Genomic DNA, 19333 nt, shown 5'->3' with positions numbered 1-19333 from the left:
CAATTATTTCTTAGAAAATGTATTGCGAGCTGGATTTCATAAACTATCCACTGATCCTGTGAATTAACAGTGTGTTTATAATCTAATGAGCGCTCAAACCTGCGGATCTTGTCTTCTTGTTTGCATGTGTGTTGTTTAAGCGTGAGGTTTTCATCCTGCAGCCGCAGGTATTTGTCCTCCAGCTCCTCCCGACTCAACTTGGACACGTTCTGCCTCTCTCTGATGTTCTGAGACAGCAGGGAGTCTGAAAACAGCAGCACAGTTTAATTAAACCAGCCTTTACTCTTATTATAATGCACATTTTAATAATGCAGCAGTCAGTGTGGTCTAAGCAGAGCACATTTGGTGTTGAAAAGACTTCAAAACTGACATTAAAGAACTGGTTTGAATAAATCAATCAACCTGACATCAAAGTATTGACATGTGTGGATTCAATGTAAATCGATAATTTAACTCTTTCAAATTGCAATCAAAAACATCCCTCACATTGAAGGTGGCCTATAATTCCCATATTTACAAGATGTTAAATAAGTCTCTGATGTCCCTAGAGTGTGTGTGTGAAGTTTCACCTCAGAATAAAACACAAATAATGATTATAACTCTCTGAAATTAGGCTTTGATCCTAACTATGGCGCTTTAGTGACTGTCGCTTTAAATGCAAATGAGATTGTGCCTTTTACAGAAGAGGGAGGAGCTACAGATGCCTGTGTGTCAGCATAGTGTCAGATTCAAAAAAAGACTAATGTCCTATGCTAATGAGGGTAAGATGGTCACTAGTGGGCGGGGCTTTCCCCCTCTGATGACATCATACAAAGAGAGAATGTCAATCAAAGTGTTTCTGCAGACTGCTTTCATCAAGTCTGATTATAAACAATACAATTAATACATCTTTAGCATTAGAAGCTGCTTATATTCACACACTGCTAGCACACAGCTGTGTTTAAACCCCTTGTAGAAGGAATTTTTGCATAATAGGTCCCCTTTAATGACTAATAAATTAAAGTTCCTACATCTAGTCCTTGTAAATCCCTATATATATATATACATATATATATGTATATATGTGTGTGGGTGTGTATATATGTATATATATATATATATTTATATGTATGTATGTATGTATGTGTATATATATACATACACACACACACACACACACACACAAACACACACATACATACATACATATATATATATATATACACACACACACACACACACACACACACATATATATATATAACACACACATATATATAAGCTGACCTGGTAATGCAGCTCCATTTGTGTCTCTAACAGGAATATCAGCAGCAGTTTCATCAGCACGAGAAAACATCGTTTAGTCTGAAACCAAATAAATCACACAGAAATATAGCATGAGAGCATGAGAAATACTACAGATATGGATAGTAGCTGATTACTTCATTACTAAAAAACATCTTTAAGGAGCTGCTTGGAATACAATATTATTGTCATGATAAACATTCAGCATATATGGAAAGAAAAGGCTTACAACAATGAAAAAATACTTAAAGCGAGTCCGTACTTTATCGTTTAGGCTAGAGTTTATTATTATAACACTACGTAAATAATCATAAGATTAAAGATGAAAGAATAAAGGACAAAGCAATATACACACACATGCATACACATACATGCATACATATATAATGTATATAATTATAATATATATAATGTCTAAATTATATACAATATTATAATATATATATATATATATATATATATATATATATATATATATATATATATATATATATATATATATATATATTATAATATTGTATATAATTTAGATTCTAGAATACAATATAGAAAAGAATATGAATTACATAAATGGAATCATGAATATAATTAAACATATATATTATATACACATATATATTATATATATATATACACACAACATTATAGAATAGATAATCCCTATGGTATTTATTGTACTTCACTGCATAAAAACAATCTATTTTAAAGCAACACTTTAAACAACATACTGGTCAACAAAGAAAGCAAACCTTTCAGCAACATTCTGGAAACGTTATTTTATTGTTAAAGAGAATACAACAACAGCATTGCTGGAACGTTATCCCTTAATTCTCAAATGGAAAAAGAAAACAAACAGATAATACAACAAACATTAGAAGAAGATGGCATAGTGATATCTCAACATGAATTACTGTCATTCTTAGTTCTTAACAAACAAGCAATGGCTTCAGAATGTTTATTTTAAACATGCATCAACGTATATATAGTACTAATGCATACAGAACCCGTAATTATTATTTAATTTAAACGTTTAAAGTTTATAACATGACCATGTCCCACAAGAATTAACGTTACGACCTGATACGACTTTTTGAAAGGTCAACGCAGCGTTTTAAAACTACAAATCCAATAATTCAAAGCAAACACTGTTAAAATGGTGAAGTAGACTTCAAACCTTCATTAAATACAAATATTTTAGCTCAAACATGATCTCACCGATTTAAAAGCATCACACACCGACCACAGCGACAGTTGCTAACAAACAACCCGTCTACTTCCCCTTTAAAGGACTCGACTTCCGCTACTGCCTCATGGGAAGTGTAGTTCCTACGCGTGACGTCTAACAAGCGCTCAAAAACAGCTGTTGTTTTCCATTAAAATTCTACTGTTTTTTGTTAAAAATATCAATTCATCTCTAGCATGGCGGCACATCACCTATTAGTTAAAATAAACCCTATCTATGAACAAATCCCACACAGGATGGCAGTGTGATGTTTTTTTTCTGCAGTACGGAGAAGGAAGTATTAAACATAACACGCATCTAATCTCCTTCCTGCACTGTATTAAAGTGTTATCTAAAGCCCAAAAGCAGGCTGACAAGTTTAAACTCGTAAAAGTGTAATTTATGATGAGCTCGGTGAAGGGGAAACGGCATATTACAGTCAGAAGTGGGCGGAGCCTCCACTTCCGTCTGATCCGATTTACACCCAAAATACAATTCACTTACAGACTTACGTCAAAAAAGCAACGCAGCTCAGCGTTCAGTCAGCATCCGCACGCGCTCAGCGTAACTCAAATCCAGCAGGGGCAGCTGTCAGTCAAAGGACATTTAAATGGCTCCACCGTGCAGAAGAGTACAGTCGCTCGAGCTGTCATCTAAAAACTCCGTTCTCATCCTATTCCTGTTCATTTAAAAGCGCTCTGCTTCTCCATATTTATTACACTGCACGCGAATACTCGATTGTCTCGGATATCCATAAGCTGCGCACGAAAATGAGCGAGGAGGAAGACACATTGGGGAAAACTAAACATGCATTTGAAGAACTGTGTCGAGATCTGAATATGGATGAGGAGTCGAGTAACCGAGCCTGGAGGAGTTATGAAAATATCAGCAAGAATTACACTCTGGAGGTTAGTCAAGTGGTTATATGCAGGCCTTCTGCACGCGATTATAATGCCTGCGCACAGTGCATTCATTCAGAGGTGTTTGTTTTGTGTTTTGTCTATATATCATGTGCTTTACCGTGTTAAATAATGTGCATGTTATGTGTCTGACATGACCGCATAATGCGCGTGTCTGCGTGACATCATCATCACTGGCTTTATCTGAATGAACACCTTCAGGAGTGTACAGTAAAGACAGGTTGGGCTTTTGGGGTGAAGATAAATGCTGATTAATTGCATATGCACCACTAACATATGTCAGGACTAATACTGTATCATGAAAGCAGTGATAGACAGCATATCAACCTGATACAATGATTGTTTTCTGTCATACTGCAGAATATTAGTTGCATAAAGCACAAACCAGAATGTCTTTACATAATACAAGTTCATGTTTTCTAGTTGTTGAAAAAATAAATAAATTCTACAGCATTTTTAAACTGTTTAGGAGGAAAATGAATAGCCCAAACAATGTTTAGAACAGCAAAAGCAACCTAAAAGTAACATTGAGAGAACATTATTGAATATGTGTAATAAAATATCAGCTGAAAAGCACATTTTGAGATCATTTACCATGTTATCTTATGGGTGGAAGAAAATGCAACCTAAAAGAACATTCTTAGAATGATACAGAACATTTCCGGGACAATATTATATGTTATAAGTTATATATTATGAAGAAAAATAACAAAAAATAACTATAAAAGTATAAATTTTAGCATGTTATTGTAGGTATAGGGTTGGACAGACATTCATGCAATAATATTTTAAAGTTGGATAATAATATACAATAAAAAGAGCATTCTTTAAACATCTGACATAATACAATGATTGTTTTCTGCTATACTACAGAATAATAGTTGCATAAAACACAACCTAGAATGTTATTTTCATAATACAAGTTCATGTTTTCTAGTTGTTGAAAAAAAGAAAATTAATTAAGGAAATAATATAACCTAAACAATGTTTAGAACAACCTTAAATTAAAATTGAGAGAACGTTATTGTATAGGTGTACTAAAATATCAACAGAAAAGCACATTTTGAGATCATTCTTACCATGTTATTTTATGGGTGGAAGAAAATGCAACCTAAAAGAACATTCTTAGAATGATACAGAACATTTCCGGGACATTATTACATGTTATGCGTTATATATTATGAAATCAAATAAGAAACAATAACTATAAATGCAAATATTTTAGAAGGTTATTGTTGGTAGAGGGTTGGACAGACATTTATGGAACAATATTTTATGATTGGACGATAATATACAATTAAAGAGCATTCTTTAAACATCTGACATGACCGCATAATGCGCATGTCTCCATGACATCATCATCACTGGCTTTATCTGAATGAACACCTTCAGGAGTGTACAGTAAAGACAGACTGGGCTTTTAGGGTGAAGTTTAATGCTGATTAATTGCATATGCACCACTAATATATGGACTATAGGACTAATAGGACTAATACTGTATCATGAAAGCAGTGATAGACAGCATATCAACTTGATACAATGATTGTTTTCTGTCATACTGCAGAATAATAGTTGCATAAAGCACAACCCTAGAATGTAATTTTCATAATACAAGTTCATGTTTTCTAGTTGTTAAATATTTATAAAATAAATATAGGAAAATAATATAACCTAAACAATGTTTAGAACAACCTAAAGTAACATTGAGAGAACGTTATTATATAGGTGTACTAAAATATCAGCTGAAAAGCACATTTTGAGAAGAAAATGCAACCTCAAAGAACATTCTTACAAAGATACCATTAAATAAATAAAAGTATATAACAATAACTGGGAAGTAAAGTCTGGCTGGAGGGCAGCTGTTTTAGTGTCCGGCTGTGTTTGTGGTTGATTTGTGTGTGTTTGTGTTTCAGGGCAGTGAGCTGCACTGGTTGGCGTGTTCTCTGTATGTTGCGTGTCGCTCATCAGTGCCCACTATGAGTAAAGGCACGGCGGAGGGAAACTACGTGTCTCTGACCAGGATCCTGCGCTCATCACAGCAGAGGTCTGTACACACACAGACACGAACACACACACACGGACTTGGTACACTGTAGTCAGATGAAGATAAATACACAGAGAGAGAGAGAGAGAGAGAGAGAGAGAGAGAGACATGCACACACACACACACAAACTCACACAAGCATATTGTGATGTTCCCAAGACAACTTCAAGATCAGCTGGGATTTAGAGAGCTGCTTTTCTTCTTAGCTTGTCACTTCCTGCAGTTCATACCGTAGAGCTGTGCAGTCAATCATTAAAGTGAAATAATCACTACTAATCTGATTACATTTATATATATATATATATTTATATATATATATATATATATATATATATATATATATATATATATATGCATTTTAATAATATATATATACTATAATAGTATAGTTTAGTATAGTACAGTATAGTATTAGTATTGTATATTTTAGTATAGTAAAATCGAATATAGTAAGGAATAGCGTTGCAGTGTTAGATAGTACAGTTCCGTATAGTATAGTTATAAAATAGTAATAGTATAGTATAGTATAACATAGTATAGTAGTATAGTACAGTACAGTATAATCAAATGTAGTAAAGAATGTGTATTGTACACTGTTATATAGAACAGTTCTGTATAGTATAGAATAGTATAGTTTAGTATAGTAGAATACAGTATAGTAGTATAGTGTAGTACAATCGAATACAGTAAGGAATAGGCATTCCAGTGTTATATAGAACAGTTCCATAAAGTATAATTATAGAATAGTAATAGTATAGTACAGTATAGTATTAGTATTGTATATTATTAGTATAGTATTGTACAGTGTTATACAGAACAGTTTTGTATAGTATAGTGTAGTATAAACAAATATAGTAAGAAATGTTTATTGTACAGTTTTATATATATATATATAATATGTATATTATTAGTATAGTGTAGTATATTATAGTATAATCAAATATAGTAAGGAATATGTATTCTACAGTGTTATATAGAACAGTCTTTACAAGTATAGTATAGTCGAAAAACAGTCCCGTATAGTATAGTATAGTGTAGTATAGTATAGTATATTATAGTATAGTACAGCATAGTGTGTTCAGTTTGGCATGGTATGGTATCGTATAGTCTTACATAGAACTGTACCAAATAGTATAGTATATAGCACAGTATAGTATGCCACTGTAGTATGTTCCATTGTACAGTGTAGTACAGTAAACTATAGTCCAGTACAGTACAAAATAGTATGGCACAATATTCTACTGTATTATGATGTATTGTGCAGTATATTATAGTATAGTATAGTATAGTATAGTATAGTAATAGTGTAGAATGGTATAGTATTTAGGACATATATGTTACACACGTATACTCTAATATGCTGTGATGTGTGGAGTCTGAGTGGGATTGTTGTGTCTTCCAGCCTGATTGAGTTCTTCAGTAAGATGAAGAAGTGGCAGGACATGGCGAATCTGCCCAGAGACTTCCAGCAGAGCACAGAGAAACTGGAGAGGAACTTCACCGTCACCTCCGTCATCTTCAAGAAATACCTGCCCTTATTCAGAGACATCTTCAAGACACCCACAGACGAGCTACCCAGAACACACCGGGGCAGAAAACAGAGGTATACAGACTGATGATTAACCGTTGTGTACTGTTGGGGGCTGTTTTTGCCCTATTGACTTCCATTATAATCACATGTTATGATTGCAAAGCCATGACAGCATATAATCATGCATTCTTGATTGTTGCTGGTCTTCCCTGTTGGGAAGAAGCATAAAGGCTTAAGGAGACAAAAATGACAAAAAAAACCTTACTGTGTGAATAATCCAATATTTGTGCCTCCAGACGTCATCCCTGCACCGTCACTGAGGTCTTCAACTTCTGCTGGATCCTCTTCATACACGCTAAAGGTACAGAAACGCTACATTTATAAACACACTTGCTGCATCTCAATCTGCGCGCTAGCTCCTGAGCTCGTTCAAAATTAGGTCGTGTCCATGAATTCGAGCACTAGTAAGGGCACAATGAGGTCAGTTTACTACACAGTGGGACACACTGAGTGTGATATGAGAGCATCCTCATTGTACATCATCAAAACTGGAGTTTATAAACACACACACACACACACACACACACACACACACACACACACACACACACACACACACACACACACACACACACACACACACACTATGGCCAATTTAGTCAATTCCCCTATAGCGCATGTGTTTGGACTGTGGGGGAAACCCACGCCAACATGTGGAGAACATGCAAACTCCACACAGAAATGACAACTGTATCCAGTGAACTTCTTGCTGTGAGCCGTATCTTGCTGCAAACCTATCTAGCCACATTTGTTCATGTTAAAAATAAATAAATAAATAGTGAATTCTTTTTAGAGAAACGCCTCTCGTTTGTCGTTGTGTTGGATGATTTGGGTCACGTCAGTCATGTGTTGTGTTTCCGAACTTCCGTTAAGGGCACATACACTCACCGGCCAATTTATTAGGTACAACCGTCCAACTGCTCGTTAACACACATTTATAATCCGCCATTCACAAGGCAGCAACTCAATGCATTCAGGCATATAGACCTGGTCAAGATGACCTGCTTCACTTCAAAGCGGCATCAGAACATCAGAGCATCCAATTGAGCATGGTGTCGACGCCACAGCCTACCTGAGTATTGCTGCTGACCATGTCCATCCCTTCATGACCTCAGTGTCTCCATCCAACTCCAGCAGGATAACGCACCATGTCATCATCTCAGACTGGTTTCTTGAACATGACAATGAGTTCACGGTACTCAAATGGCCTCCACAGTCACCAGAGCTCAATCCAATAGAGCAGCTTTGGGATGTAATGGATTAGGAGATTGGCATCATGGATGTGCAGCCGACAAATCTGCAGCAACCATGTAATGTTATCATGTCAATATGGAGCAAAATCTATGAGGAACACTTCCAGTAGCTTGTTGAATCTCTACCATGAAGGATTAAGACAGTTTTGAAGGCAAAAGTGGGTCCAATCCGGTACTAGTAAGGTGTGCCTAATAAAGTGGCCGGCGAGTTTATATATCGTTTATCGATGCATCTTGATTTTACTGTGCATCATGGGACTTTTCAAGGTGTTGAACATTTAGTGCACTGGAAGAATTTTGTGATTTAGGCAGCACTTAAGATGGTTGGCCTGATCAATGCACTGGCTAGTGAACAAGGGTGCTGATTGAGACGCAGCCATACAGTGTTGAATATATATATATATATATATATATATATATATATATATATATATATATATAATGTATATTACTGTCAAAAAAAGAGTTTAGTTTCAGTTGTGTTGAAAAGGACAACCATGTGTGTGTGTGTGTGTGTGTGTGTGAACGCTGAAGGGATTATGATGAGTAGTTTATTATTGAGCTCTTTTCCTTCTCCACTGGTCAAACGCTAAACAGCAGCTCTGCCTCTGATTGGCTGAGAGTGCTGAGGGTTGATCATGTGACCCGTGTGATTATCTGCGCCTGTTCAGGCATGTTTGATTCAGTCAGAGATCAGCAGGACAGCAGTTCATCACATATGAACACAATTCAGCAGAATCATCCGGTCTGCGCTTTATTGTTGTCCTTATTTCTGCAAGATCAGGCATGCTGAGCTCCCTTGATGGACATTAAATGGGGGAACCATGTGTATATGCACACACATGTATAAATAACAATCAACCAGGATTAAAAGAATAAAGCTGGATTGTTTTGCAATTAAAAAAGCAATTCATTCATTCATTTTCCGTCGGCTTGGTCCCTTATTTATCAAGGATTGCCACAGTGGAATGAACCGACAACTATTCCAGCAGAGACAGTACTGGGAAACACCTATACACTCTCACATTCACACACACACACACTTATACACTACAGCCAATATAGTTGATCAGTTCCCCTACAGCAGCACATTCTTTAAACCAAGCTGTACAGCATCTACAGATTGCTTTTCAAGTATTGCAGTGTACTTTCGCCTAACGTTCGCCTATCTGATTGGGGCTTTTCCTCAATATTAAGTAGCCCACACACAGTTCAGTCTCGCATCCTCTTCTTGTAAGTTAAGACTTCGCAAGTTTGATCAAGGCTGCAGTCTCCCCCTTCTCAGTTTGATATGGAAAACATACCGAGGACACGGGTAAATCTTCAAAGGGAACAGTGTACTTTATAACTTCATTCACATCACCCTGGCTACGTTGTTTCACTTTCTCAACAGTAAAATGTAAACATGATTTAAGGAACTGCCCCTTTTTTTTTTTATATTAGAAAACTAAACAGACAGCAGAAATGTTGAGGCGTCGTGCTGCATATATGAGCGTCATCTTCACTGTGTGGATATTTATAACAAAACGGAGCCTAACTACCTCCTTTTAATTTCAGTGAAAATACCAAATGCACCCTCTCTTTTGCTGAATATCAGTTTTAATAATCGACAATTATAAAAGTATAACATACAATAAGTTTATACATTGTAGGAAATAAAGGCAAGTGATCAGTCAATGTACCTGGATTAATCATTAACTTATCTTTGCGCTTAACCAAAACATGTTACCCGTGAACAAGTAGCTTAATAGTTTCCAATGACCAAAGTCAGGGAATATGTCGTTAGATAAAGACAACAACATGAATGAAATATCACGTTTAGCAAATATAGTGAGATTAGATGCAGCGGGAGATGCGTGATGAGCAGTCTGACAAGCAGAGCTCTCATCTGGGTAGAAATGCTGGAGTGCTTGCCGAGAGTGTGTGTGTGGTCACGTGATGTGCGTTTTCAGCGTTTTGGTGTGGACGGAGAGCTGTTCAGAAACGCTGGGTAAAATGCGAGTGTGGACGCGGATCGTTTTCATTCTACAACGCCGTTTTAAAACTAAAACGCACAAGCGTAAACGGGGCCTAAGTCAACATATCAGACAATAACAACTCTGAACGGTGTTCAAATAGAAAGAGTTAGCTTTTATAAATATCTAGGTGTTTGGATTGATGAGAGATATGCCTTTGATGTACACATTGACAAGTTACTGAAAAAGCTTAGGCCAAAGTTAGGTTTTTTATACCGGTCAAGAAATTGTTTTCTTGTGAAAAAAATTAGTAGAGAGTACATTTCTGTCTATAATGGATTATGGTGATCATCTCTACATGCACGCAACCGCTACCCTATTAAGAAAATTAGATTCTGTTTATCATGCAGCAATACGCTTTGTGACAGGTGCAGACTCACGGACGCATCACTGTATTTTGTATGATTCCTTAGACTGGTTATCTCTATATCAAAGGAGAAAATTACATCTGTACTTATTTATTTTAAAGGCTCTTTTAGGTAAATTACCATCCTATATTTTTAATTTATTAACATTTCACACCAACAACCAACACACTAGATCTGGTTCATGTATTCGTCTAACAGTTCCAAGGGTACTATCAGAACTCGGCAAACGTGCTTTTTCCGTTTACGCTCCCAGGGCTTGGAATGACCTGCAAAATCAGCTCAATCTTGACACTCTTCCGACTCCGAGTACTTTTAAACATCTTTTATACAACGTTTTAAAGGACACCTGCAATTGTTTTTTATGAGCTGATGTTTTGAAGAATGGTGATTTTGTCATTTTGTGGTATTGTTTGTGATTTTTATATGAAACATTATGTGCTGCCTGCCATCTTGACCAGGTCTCACTGGAAGAAGAGACAGTACTGTGTCAATGTGATCTCCTGGCTAAATAAAGGAAATAATAATGTGTTTGGACTGTGGTGGAAACCGGAGCACCCGGAGGAAACCCACGCCAACACGGGGAGAACATGCAAACTCCACAAAGAAACGCCAACTTGACTAGTCGAGGATCGCACCATAATAAAAATAATGACAATCTCTACCTCGCCATCATTCTCCCTTTCTTCTCAGATGGGATGGCGACATAGTTTGGACATCTCTGGATGTTCTTCAAGACACTAGTGTTCAGCTTAAAGTGACATGTAAAGGCTTCACTAGGGTAATTAGGGTAAAGTTAGGGTAATTAGGCAGGTCGTTGTATAACAGTGGTTTGCTCTGGAGACAATCCAAAACTAATATAGCTTAAGGGGGCGAATAATATTGACTCTAAAATGCCTTTAAAAATTAAAAACTGCTTTTATTCTAGCTGAAATAAAACAAATAAGACTTTCTCCAGAAGAACAAAATATTAAAGGAAATACTGTGAGAAATTCCTGGATCTGTTCAACACCATTTGGGAAATATTTGAAAAAGAAAAAATAATGCAGAGGAGGGCGAATAATTGTGACTTTAACTGTATATTATATGAAGGCAAAGAGTAAAGCTTCCATGTAGAAGCAGAGTGCAGCACAGCAGGAGTGCATTATTTCCTCACGTGTGTCGCTTAGCAACCAGCAGCACAGATGACAAGTCAGGGCTTGCCTGTGTTTGGGTGAAGCCCAGTTTCTCTCTGTGCTCCTGAACCTGAGGAACAATCCCTCATTCTGCAGACACACACACTGAGGAAAGAGCCCATCGAGCTTTAAAGATGCAGAGCCGTCATATCTGTGGGACGACAAACAGGTACTGTAAATAACTTGACTGACATTAACTTGACAGCTACTGTACAGCTTGCATAAAATATGCAATACATTTTATTGTGCATTTGAAAATCAATATTTAATATATTATTATAGAGGAGTGGTTAGCACGGTCGCCTTAAAGCAAGAAGGTCACTGGTTCGAGTCCTGGCTGGGTCAGTTGGCATTTCAGTGTGGAGTTTGCATGTTCTCCCCGTGTTCGCGTGGGTGCTCCAGTTTCCCCCAGAGTCCAAACACATGTGCTAGGTGAATTGGGTAGGGTGAATTGTCTGTAGTGTATGAGTGCAAATGATTGTGTATGGGTGTTTTCGCGCGTAGCTATGCATTTATACTTCTGCGCGCTGTCTCTGTCGGTCTGCATTAAAACTTCTGAAACGCTAGTGGGCAGTGAGGTGTTAAAGTTCCTCTGTGTCGAGTTTCTTCGCTGCTGTTTTGCTTTTCCTGAACACTTCCTGGATGTACAAGTGGCTCAAACTCGCTCATTTTGAGGCAGGAACAGGCGAACGTGCAACAACTTTAACTATGAGGTAAACACAAAACAAAACTTTCCATCCGGAGCTCCTTCACGGGACTCCACACTTGTAAACAATCGCGTCCAGCTCGCGCCATTCGCGCGGTTCTCGGTCCCGCCCAGACTCGTCAGCGCTACCAAGCCGACCAATCACAGAGCTTACGCTACGAGTCGTTGCGACGTGTAGTTACAATTTTTGAGAGGTGCACGTCAGCGACGCCGACAGCCACAGCGAAGGGCTATGCGTCAGCGCTGTAGCATACGCCGGCGTTTGACGCAGAATTGTAAATCAGCCTTGATGAATAAAGGAACTAAGCTTAAGGAAAATTAATATTATTAGGTTATTCAAACTATTATGTCTAAAAATGTGGGACGTGTTAGAAAAATAATAAAAAGTTGTACTGGAGGGAAAATTATTTTTACAAATTTAACTACAAATAACAAACCCACAGGAAGTAACATGATGTTTTTCTGCCAAAAAATGTTTGTAACGCAAGCTTCGATAATCATTTTTTATTATTATTATTTCTTCATATTTTATTACAGCATGAATTCAAACAAACGCTGAATTTACTTGGTATTTTATGTTTAGCCTTTTTAGCTGATCAATAAGGAGCCAAGAAGATTTGCTCTTGAAGAGACAGCTCATTCTAAAAAATAAACATCCTGTCATCATTAAGGCTGATTTATACTTCTGCGTCAAACGCCGGCGTATGCTACGGCACTGACACATAGCCCTTCGCCGTGGCTATCGGCGTCGCTGACGTGCACCTCTCAATAAATGTAACTACACGTCGCAACGACACGTAGCGCAAGCTCTGTGATTGGTCGGCTTGGTAGCGCTGACGAGTCTGGGCGGGACCGAGAGCCGCGCGAATGGTGCGAGCTGGACGCGATTGTTTACAAGTGTGGAGTCCCGTGAAGGAGCTCCGGATGGAAATTTTTGTTTTGTATTTACCTCATAGTTACAGTTGTTGCACGTCCGCCGGTTCCTGCCTCAAAATGAGCGAGTTTGAGCCACTTGTACATCCCGGAAGTGTTCAGGAAAAGCAACACAGCAGTGAAGAAACTCAACACAGAGGAACATTTACACCTCACTGCCCACTAGCGTTTCGGAAGTGGTAATGCAGACCAACAGAGACAGCGCGCAGAAGTATAAATGCACAGCTACGCGCGTTGCATGCGCCGTGGGTTACGCCGGTCACTTGACGCAGAAGTATAAACCAGGCTTTAGTCTTGAACATAGACTGTAAAAGATATGGTAAGTATCCATAAGTATATAAATTAATGAGTAATTAATGAGTTATAAAAAAATTCACCCCCTCACAGTTGTCATGAAGGGTATTATTAGCTATATACACCAAAATCGTTCCTTGTACCAGGCTGTAAACACCTTTATTCTGCTGTAAAGGCCATTTTAGCAGTGCACTCAATAGAAATCTGCTCTATCATGGAGGCAAGACTAGCGGAATTTCAATAAATTGCAGTTTCAGTTTACTTCAGTATTTGCTTCACGAGGGAGAGCGGTAGGTTGCCGCTTGTTCTTGAATCTGACACTACGCTGACACACAGGCATCTGTAGCTCCGCCCTCTTCTGAAAAGAGCATTTGCATTTAAAGCGACAGTCACCAAAACACCACAATTAGGATCAAAGCCTAAAAGGGTCAGTTTCAGAGAGATATAAACATTATCAGTGTGGTATTCTGAGGTGGAACTTCACACACACATTCTAGAGACATCAGAGACTTATTGTACATCTTGTAAAAGGCGCATAATAGGTCTCCTTTAAACTACATAAGTTAACCTGGAAGCTGTAAATCCAAACACCGTGGCGTAGCGGCCCAGGCTGATTTTTGCAGACTTTTCCTGCTGCCTGTCTGCTTGATATATGTTCATACTGTGATCGCCAGTGCTTTCCTGCTCAACACTATTGTGCTCAGTTCTGTTCTGCTTTAGACGCATCTTTAGTTTCATTTGAGGAAACAAGTTCATACTAAACTTCACTCTTTATAAGCAAAGTTTCAAGTCAGGCTCTTAGAGTCATGTTAAAAAACACAACATTCAATTTATTTTCAGCTTAGTCCCTTTATTAATCTGGGGGAGCCACAGCGGAATGAACCGCCAACTATTCCAGCATATGTTTTACGCAGCAGATGCCCTTCCAGCCGCAACCCAGTACTGGGAAACACCCACATGAATTATTATCCACGATCAAACGTAATGAAAATGCAGTAGGTTATTAAAGAAGTTTTTTAAAAATCAACCAAAAGGTTATTAAATATGTTTAGATACGATTAAATATAATAATAAAATATTACATATATGAGCAATATCACACGAGTAGCAGTGCAATATGGTTGTATATCGGCACTGGTGGGAGGCGTGCGTTGCCTTAGTGCCCCCACCAGTGCCGATATACAGCCATATCGCACTGCTACTCGTGTGATATTGCGTTTATACAACAGTTTGACGGCATAATTGTGTAAATAAAAACAAAATCAAACATGGAGAATCTCAAAAACCCTTGAGGAACTACTTTCTTCCGCGTTGGATTCAAATCATAAGCTGACAGTAAACAGCTGAGCGAGCATCTTTTAAGCTTTAGATCTGTAGTGTCTGCTTTCTGCAGGCTGTATGTGGGCGGAGTAATACACAAAGGGTAAAGAGGCTGTACGGGTGCTGATATTACTTAAATATATCACGGCTATCAGCCAATCAGATTCGAGAACCAGACAGAACTGTTGTATAAAAATAAACATAACACTGCAGCGATAGTATCGTGTTTCAGCGATCTCACAGGGGGACGATATGGCGATCTGAAAATTTTTGAATCCGTATATCCTGCATTTTGCATTCGGACAAGCTTTAAACAGATGTGACACATTTCTGCCTGCTTTAAATAACTACCCCTGAGTATTCATGCATGTCCTGATTTCAAAATAAGAGTCCCACATATAAAGCATGTTTAAAGCTTAGATCCATTTTAAAATAAGGATAAACAACGAGCATTGCTGTAGGCTCACTAGGAGATGTTGCACTGCCTTTGTTGTGCATATTAACGATCCCCTGAGGATGTTTTGTTGCAACTGGACTGTTTTTCATTAGGGTTTTAAAACTTTATATATTGTTAACAGTGGTGTTTGATGGCCATTTCCATGTATTGAGCTTTTATTATTCAGCTATGCCTCGGTATATAGTTGTAGATTTCATTCATGCCAACTAAAACACCAACAATTCCAAGAACGTGTGCATTTTTATGAGAACAGCTTTCTGAAAAATGTCCACAGAAATGTGTTCAGCTTGTGTTTCATGAATATCTGATGTCTCCCCTGTCCTGTAGGAAACTTCCCAATGATCAGCGATGACCTGGTGAACTCGTATCATCTGCTGCTCTGTGCTCTGGATCTGGTTTATTGTAACGCGCTGCTGTGCTCGAGCCGGAAAGATCTGCTCAACCCAGCCTTTAAAGGTCTCCCGCACACGCAGCGCTCAGTCTGAACCCGTTTCTCCAGACAGCAGAAGCTTAAACTAACATTGGTTTGTGTTTGTTTTGTGCGCAGGGTTGCCTGAGGACTTCAACAGTAAAGATTATAAGCCGGGCCCGGGTTCGTTATGTTTCATAGAGCAGCTTTGTGAGCTTCACGATGGTCTGGTGCTGGAGGCCAAAGGAGCTAAAGAGCATTTCTGGAAACCCTTCATTAAGAAATTGTTTGAGCGAAAGGTACTGGAAATACACCAGACACGAGGATGGACGCTTCCAATATTATGCCTCTTTATCATACCTGCCAACATTTGTCATTAAAGGGCCATGAAACCCCCTCATTTCAGCAGGGTGTTTTCACATCTCTACTTCGGAAAAAGTCTCAAAAGTGGGCGTGTCCGGCTCTGTTTAGGGGGGAGTGTCTAAGGAACTAAAGTGGGATGGTGTGGGAGTGTCTATTTGGGCGCGCTGACTTTCAGAGTCAAAACACACAACCACAGCGGACAATGTGACTGTGTTCACATGGACATCTGTAGTCGAATCATTTGCCAAATTATTAAATGGTGGATTTTAACTGCAGTTTGGCTCTTTCATTCAGGGAATTCATTCATGCCCCTTGTGACAAACGAGATATTTGATTCGAGGAACTGCTCTAAGCGTGCATTTTTCATGCAATGTTTGATACCGCACGGCGAATGAGAGAAAAAAAAACTCAGCATTTCCCGGAAACTTAGATACACACAGCAGGTAGCGTCAGAAAGCCGCGTGTGTTATTCCGGTCATAAAATGCGGTGAAAATCCTACTTGAGGTTAAAGTTTGGTTGTGGTGCTAACATGTTTACACTCGGTGCAATTGTTAGTTCGATACGAACAAACTGAATAAACAAAGAGCACTGGCCGCTCACTTACCAAATCTCCACAATCACCAGCAACTAGAGCCGCTCCTTTATTAAGCGAAGACTACAAGCGAATCCGGATCTCAGCGTTTGCAGATGAGAACAGCTCTCAGGTAAACAATAATCCTCCTTAGACACGTAAGTTATTGTTGTCGAGCGTCGCGTACACTGTTAATCCACACGTGACTCCAGCTGCGCTCTCACAGAGAGAAAATGAAAACAAAACTTCACTGCAGCAAACTATAAAAGCAACACTTCACGCTTGTTTTGCCAACACAACGTCTGTCGTCTAAGCACTGTTACAGTAATGAATATTAATGAAGTTGCACAATGGAGCGCGCTGATTGGTTTGAACCAAGCCTTACTCATGCATTAATGCAGCACACTGTAAGACGTAATAAGACACACTCTGGCACAGACGTCCAGTCTGCACGCTGGAATACACGCTATTATCTCATGACCGTGACGCAGCTTCAAAAATTCTTTCAAACCGGAAGTACGAATTTGCTTGAAATAACGCAAAAACAACCAGTTTACACTTTATAGTGAAATATAGGTGTCCTAATAGTGTTTTTAGCAGTGTGGGACACATATACCACTGTCAACAGCTCAACACATGTGTTCTGGTGTTTCATAACCCTTTAATAACAGTTTAATTTCCAAGAGACCGGGGGAATTTGGGGGATTGAGTGTCATGGTGGTGGTCTAAGTAACAAATTAGAGACCAGGGAGGGCAGCGGGTGGGGGTTGAGTTGGAGACTGTACCAAAAAGCTAAGGAACTGGGGGTGGGGGGTGAAATTCCGGAGTTTTCCGGGAGATATAACAAAACGGGAGTGTGGCGGGATATGGGAGACTCCCGGGACCTACTATTTAAATGTGATTTACAAGCTTCAAAACTGCCATCGTTGTGCAAATAAAAGATTTTTTTTTTAATTATTATTTAAATGGAGATATTTTTTGGGAACAATACCATGAATAGCCACCAGGTGGCAATGAAATGTGTCCTCAAAATGAGCCTTATCTCCTCTCCCGCAGATTCTGAAAGGAAAGGAGGACACGCTGACAGGATTTTTGGAGCCAGTGAATTTCGGTGACAGTCTGTAAGCATCAACATTAAACACTCCTCATAAACACCTCCAACATTTCTCCAGACGTTTACAATGTGATGTTTTATAAACTCATTTCGGGATGAGCACGATCAGTCTTTGACGAGGCTTATTCATCACACACACAATCACTCTATTATCCAATCAGCTCAAGAGCAAACCTCTAGAAATAGTCAAACGCGTCATACCTCTATTTTCTCTCGACTTCAGCGTCCCTCCACCACCCCAACTCCACACTATTAAACCTATTAAAATCTGAGGGGGGAGTGTTCTGGTGCCGGGTGCGCTCAGACCCTATCTCTCTTTATCCTGATAACTGGAATAACACAAGTTAGGGTGTCTTCCCGAGCTCAGAGCCCTCTCCCCGGACAGCACGCCAAATACGCATATTCTATTCAGTCAAATATCTGTGAGTGTGACCTTGTGAACTGATCTTTCCTCAGGGCGTCTCTGAACCGTGTGTATGAAGAACATGTCCTATCATCCGGTTCTCTGGATGAGCGAATATTTCTGGGAGATGGAGCTAGAGAAGACATCGGCACACCAGGACCTTACGAAGGGATAGAGAACCAGGACAGAGCGAACAACCCACTGCAGAACTCGATGACGGCACGTGCAAACATTACCAAATGAATACACCGGAAATGGAGTCATGCTTATGAGTGGATGTGTCTGTTTCACAGGCGTCTGCCCTCAGAGTGTCCACTCCATTGACAGGCAGGAGGTACGTGCCGGAGAGCATTGTGGGGACTCCTGTTTCCAGCGCCATGCAGAGTGTGGGCCGACTGCACACCCTGCTGACGGGATTCAAATACAGGCCCAGCGTCAAACTCAGAGATATATTCAGGTAATCCTGCGAGTTAGTCAGTAAGATGCAGATCATCCGCACTTAAAGGAGACCTATTTTGCCTCTGTTAACAAGATGTAAAATACATCTCTGATGTCTCTAGAGTGTGTGTAGTGAAGTTTAAGCTTAAAACCCCACACAAATAATGCTTTATATCTCTCTGAAACTGACCCTTTTAGGCTTGATCCTAATTGTGTGGCGTTTTGGTGACTGTCGCTTTAAATGCAAATGAGGCTGTGCTCTTTTTAAAAGAGGGAGGAGCTACAGATGCCTGTGTGTCAGCATAGTGGCAGATTCAACAACAAGACTGATGTAATATGCTCATGGGAGAGAGATGATCACTAGTGGGCGGGGCTTTTATCTTCTGATGACATCATACAAAGGGAGAATGTCAATCAAAGTGTTTCTGCAGACTGCTTTAATCAAGTCTTATAAA

General features: G+C 39.0%; 5 protein-coding genes across 37 annotated transcripts in view; 3 read left to right on the top strand and 2 right to left on the bottom strand.

The window, feature by feature from the left end:
• gpia (glucose-6-phosphate isomerase a) overlaps nucleotides 1-19333 on the bottom strand; it is a 204083-nt gene that overhangs the window by 63660 nt on the left and 121090 nt on the right. The window lies entirely within an intron of this gene.
• Nucleotides 1-19333, top strand: part of mphosph6 (M-phase phosphoprotein 6) — a 365183-nt gene that overhangs the window by 265545 nt on the left and 80305 nt on the right. The gene's annotated exons all lie outside the window — the stretch shown is intronic.
• The window catches only part of rpgrip1l (RPGRIP1 like), a 135700-nt gene that overhangs the window by 41854 nt on the left and 74513 nt on the right, over nucleotides 1-19333 (bottom strand). For 4 of the 5 annotated variants that reach the window (XR_015525756.1, NM_001246660.3, NM_001444199.1 and 1 more), the window contains exons 1-3: nucleotides 2500-2543; nucleotides 1267-1344; nucleotides 100-244 (exon numbers count right to left, since the gene is read on the bottom strand). Coding sequence is in view for 4 of the 5 variants with exons in the window: in NM_001246660.3 (NP_001233589.3) it covers nucleotides 100-244; nucleotides 1267-1336 (215 nt within the window). In the remaining variant the exon portion in view is untranslated. Of the gene's footprint in view, nucleotides 1-99; nucleotides 245-1266; nucleotides 1345-2499; nucleotides 2544-19333 lie in introns of those variants that run through there. The other variant, XM_087310853.1, reaches the window with a different exon arrangement.
• snx20 (sorting nexin 20) overlaps nucleotides 1-19333 on the top strand; it is a 677202-nt gene that overhangs the window by 583860 nt on the left and 74009 nt on the right. The window lies entirely within an intron of this gene.
• Nucleotides 3115-19333, top strand: part of rbl2 (retinoblastoma-like 2 (p130)) — a 32405-nt gene continuing 16186 nt past the window's right edge. For 19 of the 29 annotated variants that reach the window (XR_015526771.1, XR_015526770.1, XR_015526768.1 and 16 more), the window contains exons 1-9: nucleotides 3115-3414; nucleotides 5340-5470; nucleotides 6873-7073; nucleotides 7298-7362; nucleotides 15907-16035; nucleotides 16127-16287; nucleotides 17980-18044; nucleotides 18494-18659; nucleotides 18734-18897. Coding sequence is in view for 4 of the 29 variants with exons in the window: in XM_087312616.1 (XP_087168742.1) it covers nucleotides 3277-3414; nucleotides 5340-5470; nucleotides 6873-7073; nucleotides 7298-7362; nucleotides 15907-16035; nucleotides 16127-16287; nucleotides 17980-18044; nucleotides 18494-18659; nucleotides 18734-18897 (1220 nt within the window). In the remaining 25 variants the exon portion in view is untranslated. Of the gene's footprint in view, nucleotides 3415-5339; nucleotides 5471-6872; nucleotides 7074-7297; nucleotides 7363-11956; nucleotides 12039-15906; nucleotides 16036-16126; nucleotides 16288-17979; nucleotides 18045-18493; nucleotides 18660-18733; nucleotides 18898-19333 lie in introns of those variants that run through there. The other 10 variants (XR_015526781.1, XR_015526780.1, XR_015526777.1 and 7 more) reach the window with 1 other exon arrangement.

The sequence above is a fragment of the Danio rerio genome, chromosome 25 (assembly GCF_052040795.2).
Source record: "Danio rerio strain M-AB ecotype USA chromosome 25, GRCz13ab, whole genome shotgun sequence".
Taxonomy (NCBI): Eukaryota; Metazoa; Chordata; class Actinopteri; order Cypriniformes; family Danionidae; genus Danio; species Danio rerio.
Note: the sequence above shows the minus strand (reverse complement) of the source record. Positions and strands in the feature narration are given on the sequence as shown.